Below are 15786 nucleotides of genomic sequence, written 5' to 3'. Positions count from 1 at the left end.
TAACACACCCTCACGGTGGGGAACACTTCATCAGCACAGTGTAATTTCTCTAGTCTTTTGTAGTGAGCTAGCTCAAGTGGTGTAAACTTAAAAACGTAGCCCCAGTTTAGATCAGCTAAGTTTACCAGGTGTCCCAATGGGGATTTTTTGTGTGGGTCATTTTATCTTACACTGATCCCAGGAGCAACTAGGGAGGGAAGGACTGGTCTGGTGCAAACATACTGCCCAGCAGAGAAAGACCTCTGAATGCACACCACCCCAATTTAGCTTTATTTTCATAGATATTATTAAATTCTGATCTGAGTAGCTGTTTTCTACAGGCTCCCTCAAATACACAACCACCTGTAATCATACACTCATATCTACTTCCACAAGTAAATGACTTTGCAGATGACACAACCCTGATACGTGACATCCATAATATTTATACAGTGGACACTGAACTGTAGGATAATCGCCGATTCTGCCATTTAAACAGAGAAATTCAATCATTCAACAAATATTTGACCTCTCTACGTACCAGGCACCACAACAGATCCTGGGGATATAGTAGTTAACAGAACAAAGTTCCTGCCCTCTTGGTGCTTGCATTCTAATGAGACAAACTGAACACCTACCACCAGACAATGATAAGCACTATCAAGTAACATGAAGCAAGATTAGGGATTGATACCAAGGAGGCTCTTATTCTGACAGCCCAGGCAAGAATCACCTCTTTGAGGAGGTAACGTATGAGCAGACATCAGAATGGAAGAGGGGATCTGGGTAAAGAGACAAAGGACAAGTGAAATGTCTTCATGTTTGGTGTGTCTGAGAATAGCGACAAGGCCACCACCCCTGAGTAGCAACAGGAAGAGTCCTATGCAATGAGGTGAACAAGGGATTTTGATTGTGTAAGCTTTGCAGGCCATGGTATGGAGACTGGATTTCATTGTAAATATGAGGGAAGGACTGGAAGGTAGGGCCCTAAAACATTTTGATTTGTTAAAAGATCCGTCTGGCTGCTGGACACAGAGCCACTAAACAGGAGGACAGTTAAGATGCTCCTGTCAAAGTCCAGGCAAAGTAGCTAAAGATGTAAAGGTGGGGAGAACAGAACACAGAATACACATACTGAAGGCAGGGCTCACAGAGTTTGCTGCTAAAAGGAGAAACTATGAGGGGAAATTGGAATCGCAGATGATTCTAAGGTAGAAGGCTTAGAACAAGTAAGTAAATGGGAATCCTGCGGGGGTGGGGGGAAGAACTGTTTTGAACACAGTGAGTGTGAGACGCCTACAGTTCACAAGTAGGCAGCTGGCTAGACATCTGGAGTTTAAAGAAGAGTTTTAAGAGCTAAATCTGGGAGTCATTAGTGGATGGGTTTAAACTCACAGAACCAAATGAAATCACTCAGATAATCAATATAAATAGGACAGAGGTCTGAGGACTGAAATAGTACTCTATTTAAAAAGTTACAAGATGGGGCACCTGGGTGGCTCAGTGGGTTAAGCCGCTGCCTTCGGCTCAGGTCATGATCTCAGGGTCTTGGGATCGAGTCCTGCATGGGGCTCTCTGCTCAGCGGGGAGCCTCCTTCCCTCTCTCTCTCTCTCTCTCTGCCTGCCTCTCTGCCTACTTGTGATCTCTCTCTCTGTCAAATAAATAAATAAAATCTTTAAAAAAAAAAAAAAGTTACAAGATGGGGCGCCTGGGTGGCTCAGTGGGTTAAAGCCTCTGCCTTCAGCTCAGGTCATGATCCCAGGGTCCTGGGATCGAGCCCCGCGTCGGGCTCTCTGCTTAGCTGGGAGCCTGCTTCCTCCCCTCTCTGCCTACTTGTAATCTCTCTCTGTCAAATAAATAAATCTTAAAAAAAAAAAAAAAAGTTACAAGATTTGAGAAAAGAGACTAAGTGGAAATAACTAGCGAGATAGGAGAAGAACCAGGAGAATATGACGACTTAGAAGGAGCAATCAAAAGTGACAAGTGCTACTGACAGGCTGAATACAGAGAATGACCAACTGGTGAGTAAGGAGGAGGTATGCCTGTAATGGTCCCATATGAGAGTGGGAGAAGTCACAGCACTGGGCAGTGCCAGTGTGAGGTTGTAAGATGCAGTAAACAATGGTCCGTTTGAGATTAGTGGTCATGAATTTAAAGTAGGACATGGCCCATGATTGTCTGTCTTTCTCCAGATACTTTTAACTGCTCAGATACAGTATAGTAAAAGATTTATATTTAACCAACGCAGGGTTTTCACCAATCAAGTAAAACAGAAAGATTACAGCTTAAAGTTTGAGAAAAGAGTGATCACTGGGACAGACCACATGTAAGCTGAGTGATGGAGGAGGATATGGGGAAGAAGAAACAGTAAAGAAGAGATGGGGGTCAGAACGCTTGCAGGTTTATGGCTAAGGGAGTAGAAAACAAAAGTTAAAAACACTCAGAAAGATCCTAATTCCACCTTCCCAGATTTAACTTAGGTTCTGCTGTTTCAGCAGAGGAAAGAAGTCAATTAACTGCTGTAAACTCTCTTTTTAAACAACTCATAATTTTGACTAGATCCCAAGAACACACAAAAAAATGAACATTTATGAACCAGAGGTATAAGGCATGGACTCCCGCCCTCATTAATAATCACGCAAGAGTAGTTCTGTACATACATAGTGGGTGAGTCGATGAATGACTTTCTCTATGATTCTCTTTTTATTTATAAGTTCCTCTTCAGAATCTATTTCTGATTCAATTTCCTTCAAGTACCAGTTAACAAGCTCACTCCTCTTTAATGCCGACTCATCCTCTTCTGCAACAAAAAATACATTTCAAAGGATTAAATTTTCCTTCTAGCAAACTATATTGCCAATCTGTAGGGTTTGCATATACAAGATAATGTACAGATTAGATAACCATCAACCTGTCAGAAAGTGTATCTGTTGAAGTAAGATTTGCAATGTTTCAGCATAAGCTTGAAATAACCTGTCATACTACTTGTATTAAATTATGCTTCACTTTATCCTGAGGAAAAAAAAAATCTAATAAAATAGAGATTATAAGAAACAAGTTTCTAAATGCTATTAGGATTTCAAAGTACGAACGTGTTTCCTTCACCTTCTATGCTTCATCACCCACGGGAACGTTTGCCAATAGTAGCTGAAAGCATAAATTAGCAACAGCAACAAAACTTCTTAAACATAACTCTTCCTCTTTGGAATAAGGAAGACTTTATGCAGCTGGGATCAACCAAGAAATGTACTCAAAATAAAAAACTACCAATTTATTTCAGCAAGGTCTATCTACACTGAATGACTGTTTACTTAAGAGTTCAAAGCAGAACTCAAAAGTCATAAGAAAAGTTGGAACTTGGATAATATAACTACTACAGAAACAAAGTATAATAAAGGAAAACTACTTAGTCTTGACTCTAGCTATTGCTAATAAAATATAAAATCAAAACAAGAAAATTCAACGCCTTTGAAAAGTTTTACTATGCATGTACTGAAACTTCATTATCTAAATGTTCTTGGTAAGTGACCTTCTTGGTTTAAGGTTGTGTTCCCTGTACAGGGTGGCTTAGATCAGTCCCACATCCCCACATTGGGCTTCCTGCTCAGTGGGGAGTCTGCATCTACCTCTGCCTCTCCCCCCAGCTTGTGCTCTCTCTTGCAAAGATAAGTTAATACAATCTTAAAAAAAAAAAAAAAAAAAAAAAAGTTGTGCTCCCTGTGCTAGACTAGAAAACAGCTGCCCACCCGAAGACTGAGAATTCATAGCTTACTTGACTGGGTGAACAGTATCTTTTTTTTTTTTTTAAAGGAAGACCTAGCAGAATTTATCTGTGGAATGCAGATGTGTCCGGGTGCTAACCATATCTCTGTTCCATTAATGGTTTGCCATGTTCAAAATTCAGTTGCATGGTAAAGAGAAAAATGAAATACAATGTAAACACAAGAACATGTGAACTCCCAAATGTTTTCATGTTAGAAGAGGGGTTAACACCTGTCTGCCCTAGTGGCTCTTTACTGCCTTCTCTCTTTCCTCCCACTGGCCTACAGTTCTAAGGAAACAAGGGCAAAAACTACAGGGCTCAAATCTTTAGTAAGGTAAGACAATCTCTGCTGTTCTCTTCTTCCATCACAGACAGGATACTGATGACAGCACATGTCGGGAAAACAACATTTTAAGAACTACCTGATGGCTAACCATCAAATGAGAAGTTTAAGTTCAACCTCTTGATTTCATCATTTCCCTTCTGCCTGGAGATTAATGATAGGCATGTTAGAAAAGCATAATAAAGCAGTCAAGATAGGAAGTGTACTAGGGCGCCTGGGTGGCTCAGTGGGTTAAGCCTCTGCTTCGGCATGGGTCATGATCTTGGGGTCCCGGGATGGAGCCCCGCATCGGGCTCTCTGCTCAGCGGGGAGTCTGCTCCCCTCCCCCCCGCCTACTTGTGATCTCTTTCTCTGTCAACTAAATAAATAAAATCTTAAAAAAAAAAAAAAGGAAGCATACTAGTGTTCAGATATCATGCTTTACCTATGGAGAAACAAGGATTTTACTTCATTTTTAGTAGAAAATAACTGGCTAATATGGTCCTTTCAGTTCAATTACTTGCCTATGAAATATAAATAACCTAGTCCATCCATTTGAAGTAAAGCTATTCTAAGGAACACTGATTTTTGCATCTGTATAAACATTTGCTAAGTGCTTCTTTACATATTATCAGATCCCAGCTTCTGCTTCCCAAAAATATTAAAACGGGCCAAGAACATTAAACAAATGACCTTTGTCTAACAATGAACTTATTGGTAAACATTCAGACTGTCAGATATAATGATATCCCAAAGATTTTCTTTGCCAAAATGAGCTTGTATAACAATTTATTATTTGACAAAACAAATCTTTAGCAAGAGAATCGGTTTATGCAAATAAAACTTACATAATGACTAAGCATGTGCACACACTAGGTAGAGCCTTACCTTCCTCCATTTTTCTGAGGTGAAGCACAATTAGGTTAGAGATTCGGCAGTACTCAGGGAAGCTCAGCCTTAAGGATGCTTTAGGAACCAAATCCTGGTTTATGTCTTCACTGTGGCCATTGATTCCATTCACAGGAGCAGGGCTGTCAACATGACCTAAGTGAAATTATCAACCATCTGAATCTTGTTTTTGTGCCTCCAACACTCCCCTCTCAAATGTTTATAAGTATACTACGTCTGTTTTAATACTAACTTCTAAACAAGCATATAGTTATACTTAGTATTTAGTAATTCTACAAATAAAGCAAATTTGTAAATGCTACTAGTGAAAACAAAACTAATTTGGAAGGGGTTGCTTGGGTGGCTTAGTCGATTAAACGTCTGACTCTTGATTTTGGCTCAGGTCATGATCTCAGGGTGGTGAGATTGAGCCCCACGAAGGACTCCCCATGTGTGGAGTCTCCTTAAGATTCTCACTGTCCCTCCTTCCTCCTTATGTGGGTGCACTCTCTCCAAACAAAACAAAACAAAGAACAAACCAAAAAAATCTAAATGGGAAGGATGGCAGATACAAAGATTTCATGATCTAAATGTTCTTTTGCAATATTATACACAAAATTTAAAAACCTGGTATTTGTCTGGTTCAGTGTACTCAAGAACAAGTGTTTAATTCAAAAGCAAAATAACAATAAATAAGGCTGGGGAATTAGGTCCACTCTCGCCATTTTGGTGTATTTTCTTTCAGTCTTTCAAGCATATATATTTTATATTAACTATTTAATTGTATTTTATTTTGTAAACAGTACAATATCCATTTTTTTTCCCTTTGCTATACAACAAGTATACTTTTACCATAACATCTCAGAGAACACTTTGGTTCCTAACTCCAGAAGAGTAAATAAGAGTCTCACCATTGATGCCATCTGGGCTCTCATCTACCTCCATTTGGGCCTCTTCTTCTTGATCTAGATTAACATCAGGTGTTTCCACTCGGATGATTGACTTATTCAGTAACCTGAAAGCTTCCTTCACATGTTTAGGCTGGACCTAAACCAATCAAGAGGAAGTAAATCAGAAAGTCAGTGTTCTTGATATACTACACAGATTTTCTCCATACCAAATCACAGTAGCATTTTAGTTTTTTCACATAAAACACAAGTTACCATAAATTCACCAGAACGGCTTAAAAAGACTAGTAATATACAGTACTGAAAAGAATGTAGAACAACTTTCATTCACTGCTGGTGGGAACGCAAATTGATACAACCACTATGGAAGCATTTTGGCAGTCTTTACTGAACTGAACACACGTACGACCTGTAACAATTCTACTTCTATGTGTATACCCAACAGAAAGGTACACACACCTGTATACCATACAGACCAAAAGACATGTATATCCCACTAGAACCCAAATCAGAAACTACCTAAACATCCATTAACAGAAGAATAGATGAATCATTGTGACATACTGACAGAATATTACACAGCAATGAAAATGGGCAAACTAGGGGCGCCTGGGTGGCTCAGTGGATTAAAGCCTCTGCCTTTGGCTCAGGTCATGATCCCAGGGTCCTGGGATCGAGCCCCGCATCGGGCTTTCTGCTTGGCAGGGAGCCTGCTTCCGTTCCTCTTTCTCTGCCTGCCTCTCTGCCTACTTCTGATCTCTGTCTGTCAAGTAAATAAATAAAATCTTAAAAAAAAAAAAAAAAAAAAGATTAAAAAAAAAAATGGGCAAACTACTTCTACACAAAACCCAGATGACATCTTATAGTGTTAATGCTGTATGAAAAGAAACCAGACACAAGGGGGGACATTCTATGACTGCGCTTATATAAAGTAATGGTTATCCTTGAATCCTCACACATATGGTCAAATTATTTTTGACAATGGTGTCAAGACCACTCCTTGGGGAAAGCAGTCTCTTCAAAAAATGGTACTGGGGGGGCGCCTGGGTGGCTCAGCGGGTTAAAGCCTCTGCCTTCGGCTCAGGTCATGATCCCAGGGTCCTGGGATCGAGCCCCGCATCGGGCTCTCTGCTTGGCTGGGAGTCTGCTTACTCCTCTCTCTCTCTCTGCCTGCCTCTCTTCCTACTTGTAATCTCTGTCAAAAAAATAAATCTTAAAAAAAAAAAAAAATGGTACTGGGGAAACTGGATATCTTATATAAAAGGATGAAGTTAGACCCCTACCTTACATCACATAAAAAGTTAACTCAGAACAGACTGAAGACCTAAAACTATAAAACATATCTAAGAAAACACAGGGAAAAAAGCCTCAGGACATCGGATTTGATAGTGGTGTCAAAAGCACAGGCAACAAAAGGGAAAAATGAAAAAGGAAATAATATACAATTCAAAAACTTCTGAGTGTCAAGATAATCAACAGAGTAAAAAAGGCAACCTACAGAATGGGGTAAAATATCTGCATGTTATATATCTGATAAGGGATTAATATCCAAAACATATAAATACCCATGTTCAATGCAGCATTATTCACAAAATCCAAGAGGTGGAAGTGACCCAAATGTCCACTGATGGATCAATGGATAAATAAAATATGGTACACAGTAACCTCTCTTATTCTCAGGGATTATGTTCTAGACCCCCAGGGGATGCCTAAACTACAGGTAGTATTTAACTGTACTTAAACTGTTTTTTTCCTATCCATACATACCTATGATAAAGTTTAATTTATAAATTAAATTATAAATTAGGTACAGTAACAGCTTAACAATAATGAATAATAAAATGGTACAATTATAACAATATACTATAATGAAAGTTATGTGAATGTGGTCTCTCTCAAAATAACTTACTACATTGTACTTGCCCTTCCTGTGATGTGATGATTAACTTTAGTCTACAACTGACTTTCTGACAAAACTTCAGGAGGATCATCTCTCTCTTAATGGTAACTCACCTCAATATGTACTCTATAATCTACAAAATGATTATTTCATATTAATCTAACTGTATTCAATAAATGCTTAACAGCAACTTTCAAGGGAGAAATCCTAGCATCATGTATCCTATGAGCATTCAACTGTCATACCAAAGATAAAAACATGCTTATAAACCAACAAATCAATTGCACTTTCCTCCCATTATTAAAGTGACTTTGATACCTCGTCACAGCAGTGCATTCGAGCCATTGCTTCAGAGAGACGGATCATGCTCTCAAGCTGTCGCACTGTAATCCTCCACGAAGACTTGGTTACTCCAGAGCCATCCCTCTGGCGGAGACGTTTATACTGTTCCACAATGAAATCCTCTGACTCTTTAGAAATCTGTTTCAGAACATCCCCAAAGTCAGAGCTTTTCTACTTAATGGGAGCTGCATTAAACGTAAGTTTAAGAGTCTTCCAGGTTGAGACACTCTGGGGAACTGAGAGGGTCAAAACTTTGAAGTCAACAAAGAATTAACACTGAAATGCATTTTATAAGAAACTAAGGACACCTGTGAATTTCATATACTAATTTTATAAACAGGAATACAATAGGGTATTTAAGCGAATGCCATTTCTAAAAGACACAAAACAAGCTGAAGCAGTGGAATAGGATGTAATACCTTTTAGGCCCCAAATGCCAAAGCTCATTAAACAAATTGGTGCTCAAACTATTCTTGAAACTCAGTTAATTAACTTATGGTGTCTTTGGGAAAAAGAGGTCTATACACATGCACGTACACACCAGCTGTTTCAGTAAACCTTATTATTTGTTGAATAACAAAGTGGAAATTCTAAAAGAATACTCAGTTTTTCAGAGTGAGGAACTCAGCTTAAAGAAGCCTGCTGAGGTCACAGGACTGGAACACAGTCATAGAGAACAAAAGCCTCCTTAAACACACATGACCAATAACCCTTAGTTTTTTTTTTGTTTTGTTTTTTTTTTTTTTTTTTAAAGATTTTATTTATTTATTTGACAGAGAGAGAGATCACAAGTATGCAGAGAGGCAGGCAGAGAGAGAGGAGGAAGCAGGCTCCCTGCGGAGCAGAGAGCCCGATGCGGGGCTCGATCCCAGGACCCTGAGATCATGACCCGAGCCGAAGGCAGCGGCTTAATCCACTGAGCCACCCAGGTGCCCCAACCCTTAGTTTTAAATGTCTCATTAAGCTTCTTTCAGGACAGTGAGAATCAATCCCAATATTATGGAAAATCCAGTGAAGGTGACAGATAATTAAAATCTAAAAGGAACTCCCAAAAGTTGAACCAGACAATTGTGTAAAAACTTCACCATGGGGCGCCTGGGTGGCTCAGTGTGTTAAGTATCTGCCTTCAGCTCGGGTCATGATCTCAGGGTCCTAGGATCGAGCCCCGCATCGGGCTCTCTGCTCAGTGGGGAGCCTTCTTCCCCCTCTCTCTCTGCCTGCTTCTCTGCCTACTTGTGATCTCTCTCTTTGTCAAATAAATAAATAAACTCTTTAAAACAAAACAAAAAAAAAAAACTTCACCCAGAATCAGTAATTTTTTTTTTGGTATTCTGTTTTAGGAAAATGTTGAAAAAAAACAAAAGGATTATGAAGTTTACTTTTAAAATAAAATTCCTGGATCCAGTACAGATTCAATTAAATGAACTACATCAATTACTGTAAAATATTAAGCCACGTTCATCACAATGACCTAAAGAAACCCAAATTTTTCCTTAGAGAAAGATTCAAGAACATTCAGTAGACTACTGATATGAGCTCATATAATTTTAAGATTCTTAGGAATAACAGCTAAAATAAAAGTATGTTCTACTTTATTTGGTTATCCAAAATTATTCACCAATTAAAATTTTTTTATTAGCACCTAACAAGAAAAAGAAAATTATTCACATTTTTCGAAAATTTCGTCTTCTCAACTCTCTGAAGAAACACTGTTTTCAAAACAGAAAACCTCAAAAAGAAAAAAACAGGTACAGGTTCAGTTAGTTTCCACAGAACCCTTTTTAATGCCCTCTTAAATACCCTATTCCAGTACAAAAGGGCAAGTTACCTTGGGTTTAAACTGTCTTGCAAAGAGAAGATACCTCCTGATATCATCAAGAGAATAGACACGATCAATTGAATCCTCAATTCTTGAATGCAAGTCTACTATCCGTCTGGCAATAGCATAATCTGTAACCTAATTCAGAAGAAGAAAATCACTTTGGTCAGTCACAACAATATCCACTCCAGATGATCCCTGGCATTAATAAATTATTTATAGCAAAAAAAAAAATAAATTATTTATAGCTAAAAACAAGCTCTAATGTGCCACTAAAAGCTGTATTAATGGGTACCAAATTTCTGAGCAAAGTTTGATACCAATTTCATTTAAAATAAAAAAGTTTAATACATACCTTTGCCCCACTCTAAGAATATTCTTGAAGGAATTAACGGACTTTAAGATTTCTTGGATGCTCCGTATATGCCAGGCATTGTTGCCTTAAGTGTGTCAAGAAGCATTTTTTTTTTTTAAAGATTTTATTTACTTATTTGACAGAGATCACAAGTATGCAGAGAGGCGGCAGAAAGAGAGAGGGGGAAGCAGGCTCTCTGCTGAGCAGAGAGCCAGATGCAGGGCTGGATCCCAGGACCCTGAGATCATGACCTGAGCAAAAGGCAGAGGCTTAACCCACTGAGTGACCCAGGCGCCCCTGTCAAGAAGCATTTACTCATGTAAACCCTCACAAAAATCTTATTAGGTAGGTAACATTATCCTTATTTTTAATAAGGATAAGTAAATTAGGCCCAGAGAGGTAAACTAGCTTGTCTGACATCATAATACAAAATGGAGCCAGGATTTGAACAGTCTAGGTTCAGAGTTCATGCTCTTAGCCACAACATTATATAGCCACTTGTGACTATATGAAGATAATCAGAGAATTGTTATTAACATAAAAAAAAAGGGACCCTAGGTGGCCCAGTTGGCTAAGCCTTTGCCTATAGCTGAGGTCATGATCCCAGGGTCCTTGGATCAAGTCCCACATCTGGCTCCTTGCTCAGCAGAGAGACTGCTTCTCCCTCTGCCTGCTGCTCCCCCTACTTGTGCTCTCTCTCTCTGACAAATAAGTAAATAAAATCTTAAACACACACACACTAAAAATAAGCAATTTTCTCTCCGACAGTACAAAAAGAGAGCCATATAGACATGTTAATATGTGAAATAATGGGCACATGGTTACTACGTGCACTATTCTATTTCTTGCAACTGTTTTGTAAGTTTGAAATTATTTTCAATTAAAAAGTTTAAAAGCGGGGCGCCTGGGTAGCTCAGTGGGTTAAAGCCTCTGCCTTTGGCTGAGGCCATGATCTCAGGGTTCTGGGATCTAGCCTCACATAGGGCTCTCTGCTCTGCCGGGAGCCTGCTTCTCTCTGCCTGCCTCTGTGCCTGCTTGTGATCTCTATTAAATAAATAAACAAATAAAATCTTAAAAAAAAAAAGTTATAAAGCTAAATTAATGAATCACATATAAACAAAAGTATATGAAAATCAGACAACTTCCAGCTATGAGGGTAGAGATGGGAAAGGAGGAGGACTGGGTTAAATATTTACATGGATTTGTGAAGGGAAAAAAACAAAACGTAAAAAACTAAAGATCCCCAAACGTTCAGATAATGGAATTATCAGCTTTTATTTAGATAATAAAGTTTTGTTTTAAGCAAGAGGTAATTATTTTGTCTAATGTAATGTAGGACTTTCATGCTCAGCAAATAACAGTAGAGCCTATAATGTTAGCTTTCATATAATGTCATTTTGTACTTCTGTGCACATTTGAGCTGTGCAATGTGGCTAAATATTTAAGTCTAGGTATAAGTAACTTTAATAACTAACCAAGTAAATCCACAAGTTTATAGCTAACCTTAATACATTTAAGAACTGGATGGGAAGATATAGGAAGATAAATGACTCATGATTTGGTGGGAAAAATTTCTTTGGTCTCCCAATGTTTTCTAAGCTTACTTAAAAACAACAAAAAAACAAACAAAACAAACAGAAAATACCAACACCCAACCAAAAAAATCCCTCTAAAAATCTTTAAGAGTATAGCTGGGAGTTAACTGTAATATGTTTCCTTTCATCTCTTGAGAATTAAAAAAAAAAAAACAGGGGTGCCTGGGTGGTTCAGTCGGTTGAGTGTCTGCCTTTAGCTCAGGTCATGATCCCAGGATCCCGGGATTGAGCCTTGCATTGGGCTCCCTGCTCGGCAGGGAGCCTACTTCTCCCTCCCCTGCTCCCCCTACTTGTGGTCTCTGTCAAATACATAAACAAAATTGTTAAAAAATAAAAAATAAAAAACAGTAGCAAAAACAACAAAAACTCAATATTCCTTAACACAATTATGTGGAACCAGCAATTAAAGTGACCTTATTTTGATGTGCTTAATAAACATTTTGCCCAATCTTGTGCCATTCTGAAAGAAATGAAAGTCAGTGCAAACATATGCACCAGCTGTTCGAGAGTACATCCTACAGTCTTGTCTCCTTCAATTAATCAAACTGGAAATAACAAAGGAAGCCAACAGTGACAGTTCACACAGTTACCTCATTACATTCATCCACAAGTATAAAGAAGAGATCAAATCGGGACATGATGGGAGCTGACAAATTTATATTTTGTTTCAAAGATTTTGATCTGTCATAATGCCCACCGATTGGGTTTGCTGCTGCCAAAATGGATGTCCTGGCATTCAGAGTAGCCTGACCACAAAAGAAATCATTGTTAAAGGTTTAAAGAGACATCTGGAATGGCCAATAAACACAAGACAAAATGCTCAATCTTACTCATAATTAACTAAATGCAAACCAAATTATTGAGGCATCATTTTTCACCAACGGAATCATCAAAACTAAAATCTGATTATGTATAGCAAACAGGCACTCCCATATTAATGGCGGTGATACAATACACACACACTCGTTAAGCTAGCAATCTGTTAGGAATTTATCTTAAAGCTAGGTACAGGAAAATGCATGTTCAAGGGTGTTTACTACAATATGGATTACAATCAAAAGGCTGAAAATGACCAGGAGTCTAATAAGCCTAATGAACCAAACTGGGGTACACAGACTTGAAAACCATGTGATAACATAAATACTAAAATGGATCTAATATGTACTGGTATAGAAGGATCACCAAAATAAAATTATGAACCTAATGAGCAAAAAACTAATTTACATGTATTATGCCTACTTATGTACGAAAAATTTCTGCAAGTGCCATAACTTCTGAACATTTATTGGTGATATGAACTGTAGGGTTAAGATTTCACCCTTTAATTTATATTTTATTCCACTGCTTAAATTTTCCTTACCTATTTGAATGCATTACTTTTATTTAAGTTTGGTTTCTAAGTTGGTTAAAATACTGTACTTATTATTTTCATTTAAATAATCTACTGACTTTGATTATTTTTTCTTACAATTGGAAGCACACATTACCAAAGAATACAGAAGCTTGATGGAAATTCTGAGAAGTGAAATGCTAAAAATTTCATCAATACTTTCTCTACTTTCTGTCATAGCAACACATTTTCAGTATATGTGCTGCCGAAGCGAGCACGCAACACATTTTCAAAGTACCCAAAAAGTGCCTATAATTTGGATTAATAATGCTCAGGGCTATGTTTCCCATTTCAATGATCAGCATTTCATGTTGAAATAATGCATTTTATCCAAGTGAACACCTCTAGAGCAACACTAGTCTTTAAGCCTAAGGCATGATGCAGAACAGAAGTGAACACACATACCTTCACTCCTGCTTTAGTGATGGAGATGGTTTGCTGTTCCATAGCCTCGTGAATAGCAACTTGATCCCGCACATCCATCTTATCAAATTCATCAATACAACATACACCCTTGTAACCAAACGAATTAGCATAAGAAACTGCCTTTGAGATGCCAAATGGCAAACATAAACTCAAGTTTGCTACCACAGAGACCTTTTCATTCTCTAAACAACTCTAAGGTAAGTATGTAATCTTTATTTCCTCTACTAGAGTAGGATAGTTCGACAGATTCCAGAGCTAGAAGAAACCATATATGTTGACTCATTTTAACCAAGACCAAGATTACTTATGTTCAGTTATACTTATATTCGGTTACTTACTGCATTCTTATTCAACATCAAAACCTTGTGTAAATCTCTAGGTCAAATATTCTGGATCACCTGAGCATTGATTTTAGACCGGGGTAGTGAAGGGTAAAGTTGGAACATAAAGTCTATAAACATACAGGTATAGCCTATATGCCTTTACAGATCTAACAGATCTATGTCAAATATATGTAAAATCCAAGAGACATACCCATAAAGGTGTCATGATCTGGAAAGGAACAAATGCTGGGAACTATTAGTCACAGCAAACACAGGCTAGGGCAGACGATACATTCCAGAGCAGCTCAGAAGGTAACTAATGATGACAATCTCAATTAAATTCTAGATTAATGAAATTATGAATCATTCACTAAAATGTTTTTTTAAGGGTATCTCTTTAATAGAAAGTTATAGCCCTTTTTAAAAATTTTTTATAAACATATAATGTATAGCCCTTTTTGATAGCATGGTGCTATTCTGATTTCTTTATAACCCGAAGTATAAAATGTTCTTACATTATCAGCCAACATCAAAGCTCCAGCTTCAATAACAAATTCATGAGATTCTTCATCTCTTACAACAGCTGCTGTTAAGCCAGCAGCACTGGATGCTTTGCCACTGGTGTAGACAGCTCTGGGGCTGAACTCCTCCACATGCCTGTTCAAAGTTATCATATTCATTAACACATGATTATAAGCATCCTTTCTAGAAATGTCAGCCAACAAGCTTATGTCAATCAAAAATTCAAATTTCTTAAAGAACATCTGAGAGAGGTATTAAACATAATGAATTCATAAAGATATATATCACAGACTAAACAGAAGCCTTATATCTCCTTTGGTCTTTTAAATCAACTTAAATACATTCCTGTCAAATGGAAGGTGAAGTTCATACATGACAAGAACATCCTTTTAAAAGAAGTCTTTAGGGGCGCCTGAGTGGCTCAGTGGGTTAAAGCCTCTGCCTTCAGCTCCGGTCATGATCCCAGGGTCCTGGGATCGAGCCCCACATTGGGCTCTCTGCTTAGCAGGGAGCTTGCTTCCTCTTCTCTCTCTGCCTACCTCTCTGCCTACTTGTGATCTGTCAAATAAATAAATAAAATCTTAAAAAAAAAAAAAAAAAGTTTGACAACAACGATCTGTTAGAAGGCCTTGCACTTAAAAAAGAGGGCATCTGGATGGCTCAGTGGGTTAAGCCTCTGCCTTCGCCTCAGGTCATGATCTTAGGGTCCTGGGATCAAGGCCTGCATCGGGCTCTCTGTTCAGCGAGGAGTCTGCTTCCCCCCCAACTTTTTCTCTGCCTGCCTCTCTGCCTAATTGTGATCTCTCTCTCTCTCAAATAAATAAACAAAATCTTAAAAAAAAAAAAAAAAAGATTTAAAAAACAAAACAAGGGGCGCCTGGGTGGCTCAGTGGGTTAAGGCCTCTGCCTTCGGCTCAGGTCATTATCCCAGTTCCTGGGATGGAGCCCCACATCGGGCTCTCTGCTCAATAGGGAGCTTGCTTTTCTTCCTCTCTGTCTACTTGTGATCTCTGTCAAATAAATAAACAAACAAACAAATATCTAAAAAACAAAATAAGACAAAACTACACCTGACATTTATTCCAAAGTAATGGGTTGGTTTAAGATCTAAAAATCAGGGGTGCCTGGGTGTCTCAGTGGGTTAAAGCCTCTGCCTTCAGCTCAGGTCATGATCCTGGGGTCCTGGGATCGAGCCCCACATCCGGCTCTCTGCTCAGTGGGGAGCCTGCTTCCTCCTCTCTCTCTGCCTGCCT

The 15786-nt window shown here is 38.4% G+C and overlaps 1 protein-coding gene across 1 annotated transcript in view; it reads right to left on the bottom strand.

The window, feature by feature from the left end:
- Nucleotides 1-15786, bottom strand: part of MCM6 (minichromosome maintenance complex component 6) — a 37865-nt gene that overhangs the window by 1606 nt on the left and 20473 nt on the right. The window contains exons 9-16 of the mRNA XM_046018254.1: nt 14527-14668; nt 13668-13775; nt 12463-12618; nt 9932-10060; nt 8080-8241; nt 5865-6000; nt 4954-5109; nt 2641-2780 (exon numbers count right to left, since the gene is read on the bottom strand). Of these exons, the coding sequence (XP_045874210.1) occupies nt 2641-2780; nt 4954-5109; nt 5865-6000; nt 8080-8241; nt 9932-10060; nt 12463-12618; nt 13668-13775; nt 14527-14668 (1129 nt within the window). The remainder of the gene's footprint in view (nt 1-2640; nt 2781-4953; nt 5110-5864; nt 6001-8079; nt 8242-9931; nt 10061-12462; nt 12619-13667; nt 13776-14526; nt 14669-15786) is intronic.

Source organism: Meles meles, chromosome 9 (genome assembly GCF_922984935.1).
Source record: "Meles meles chromosome 9, mMelMel3.1 paternal haplotype, whole genome shotgun sequence".
Classification (NCBI taxonomy): Eukaryota; Metazoa; Chordata; class Mammalia; order Carnivora; family Mustelidae; genus Meles; species Meles meles.
Note: the sequence above shows the minus strand (reverse complement) of the source record. Positions and strands in the feature narration are given on the sequence as shown.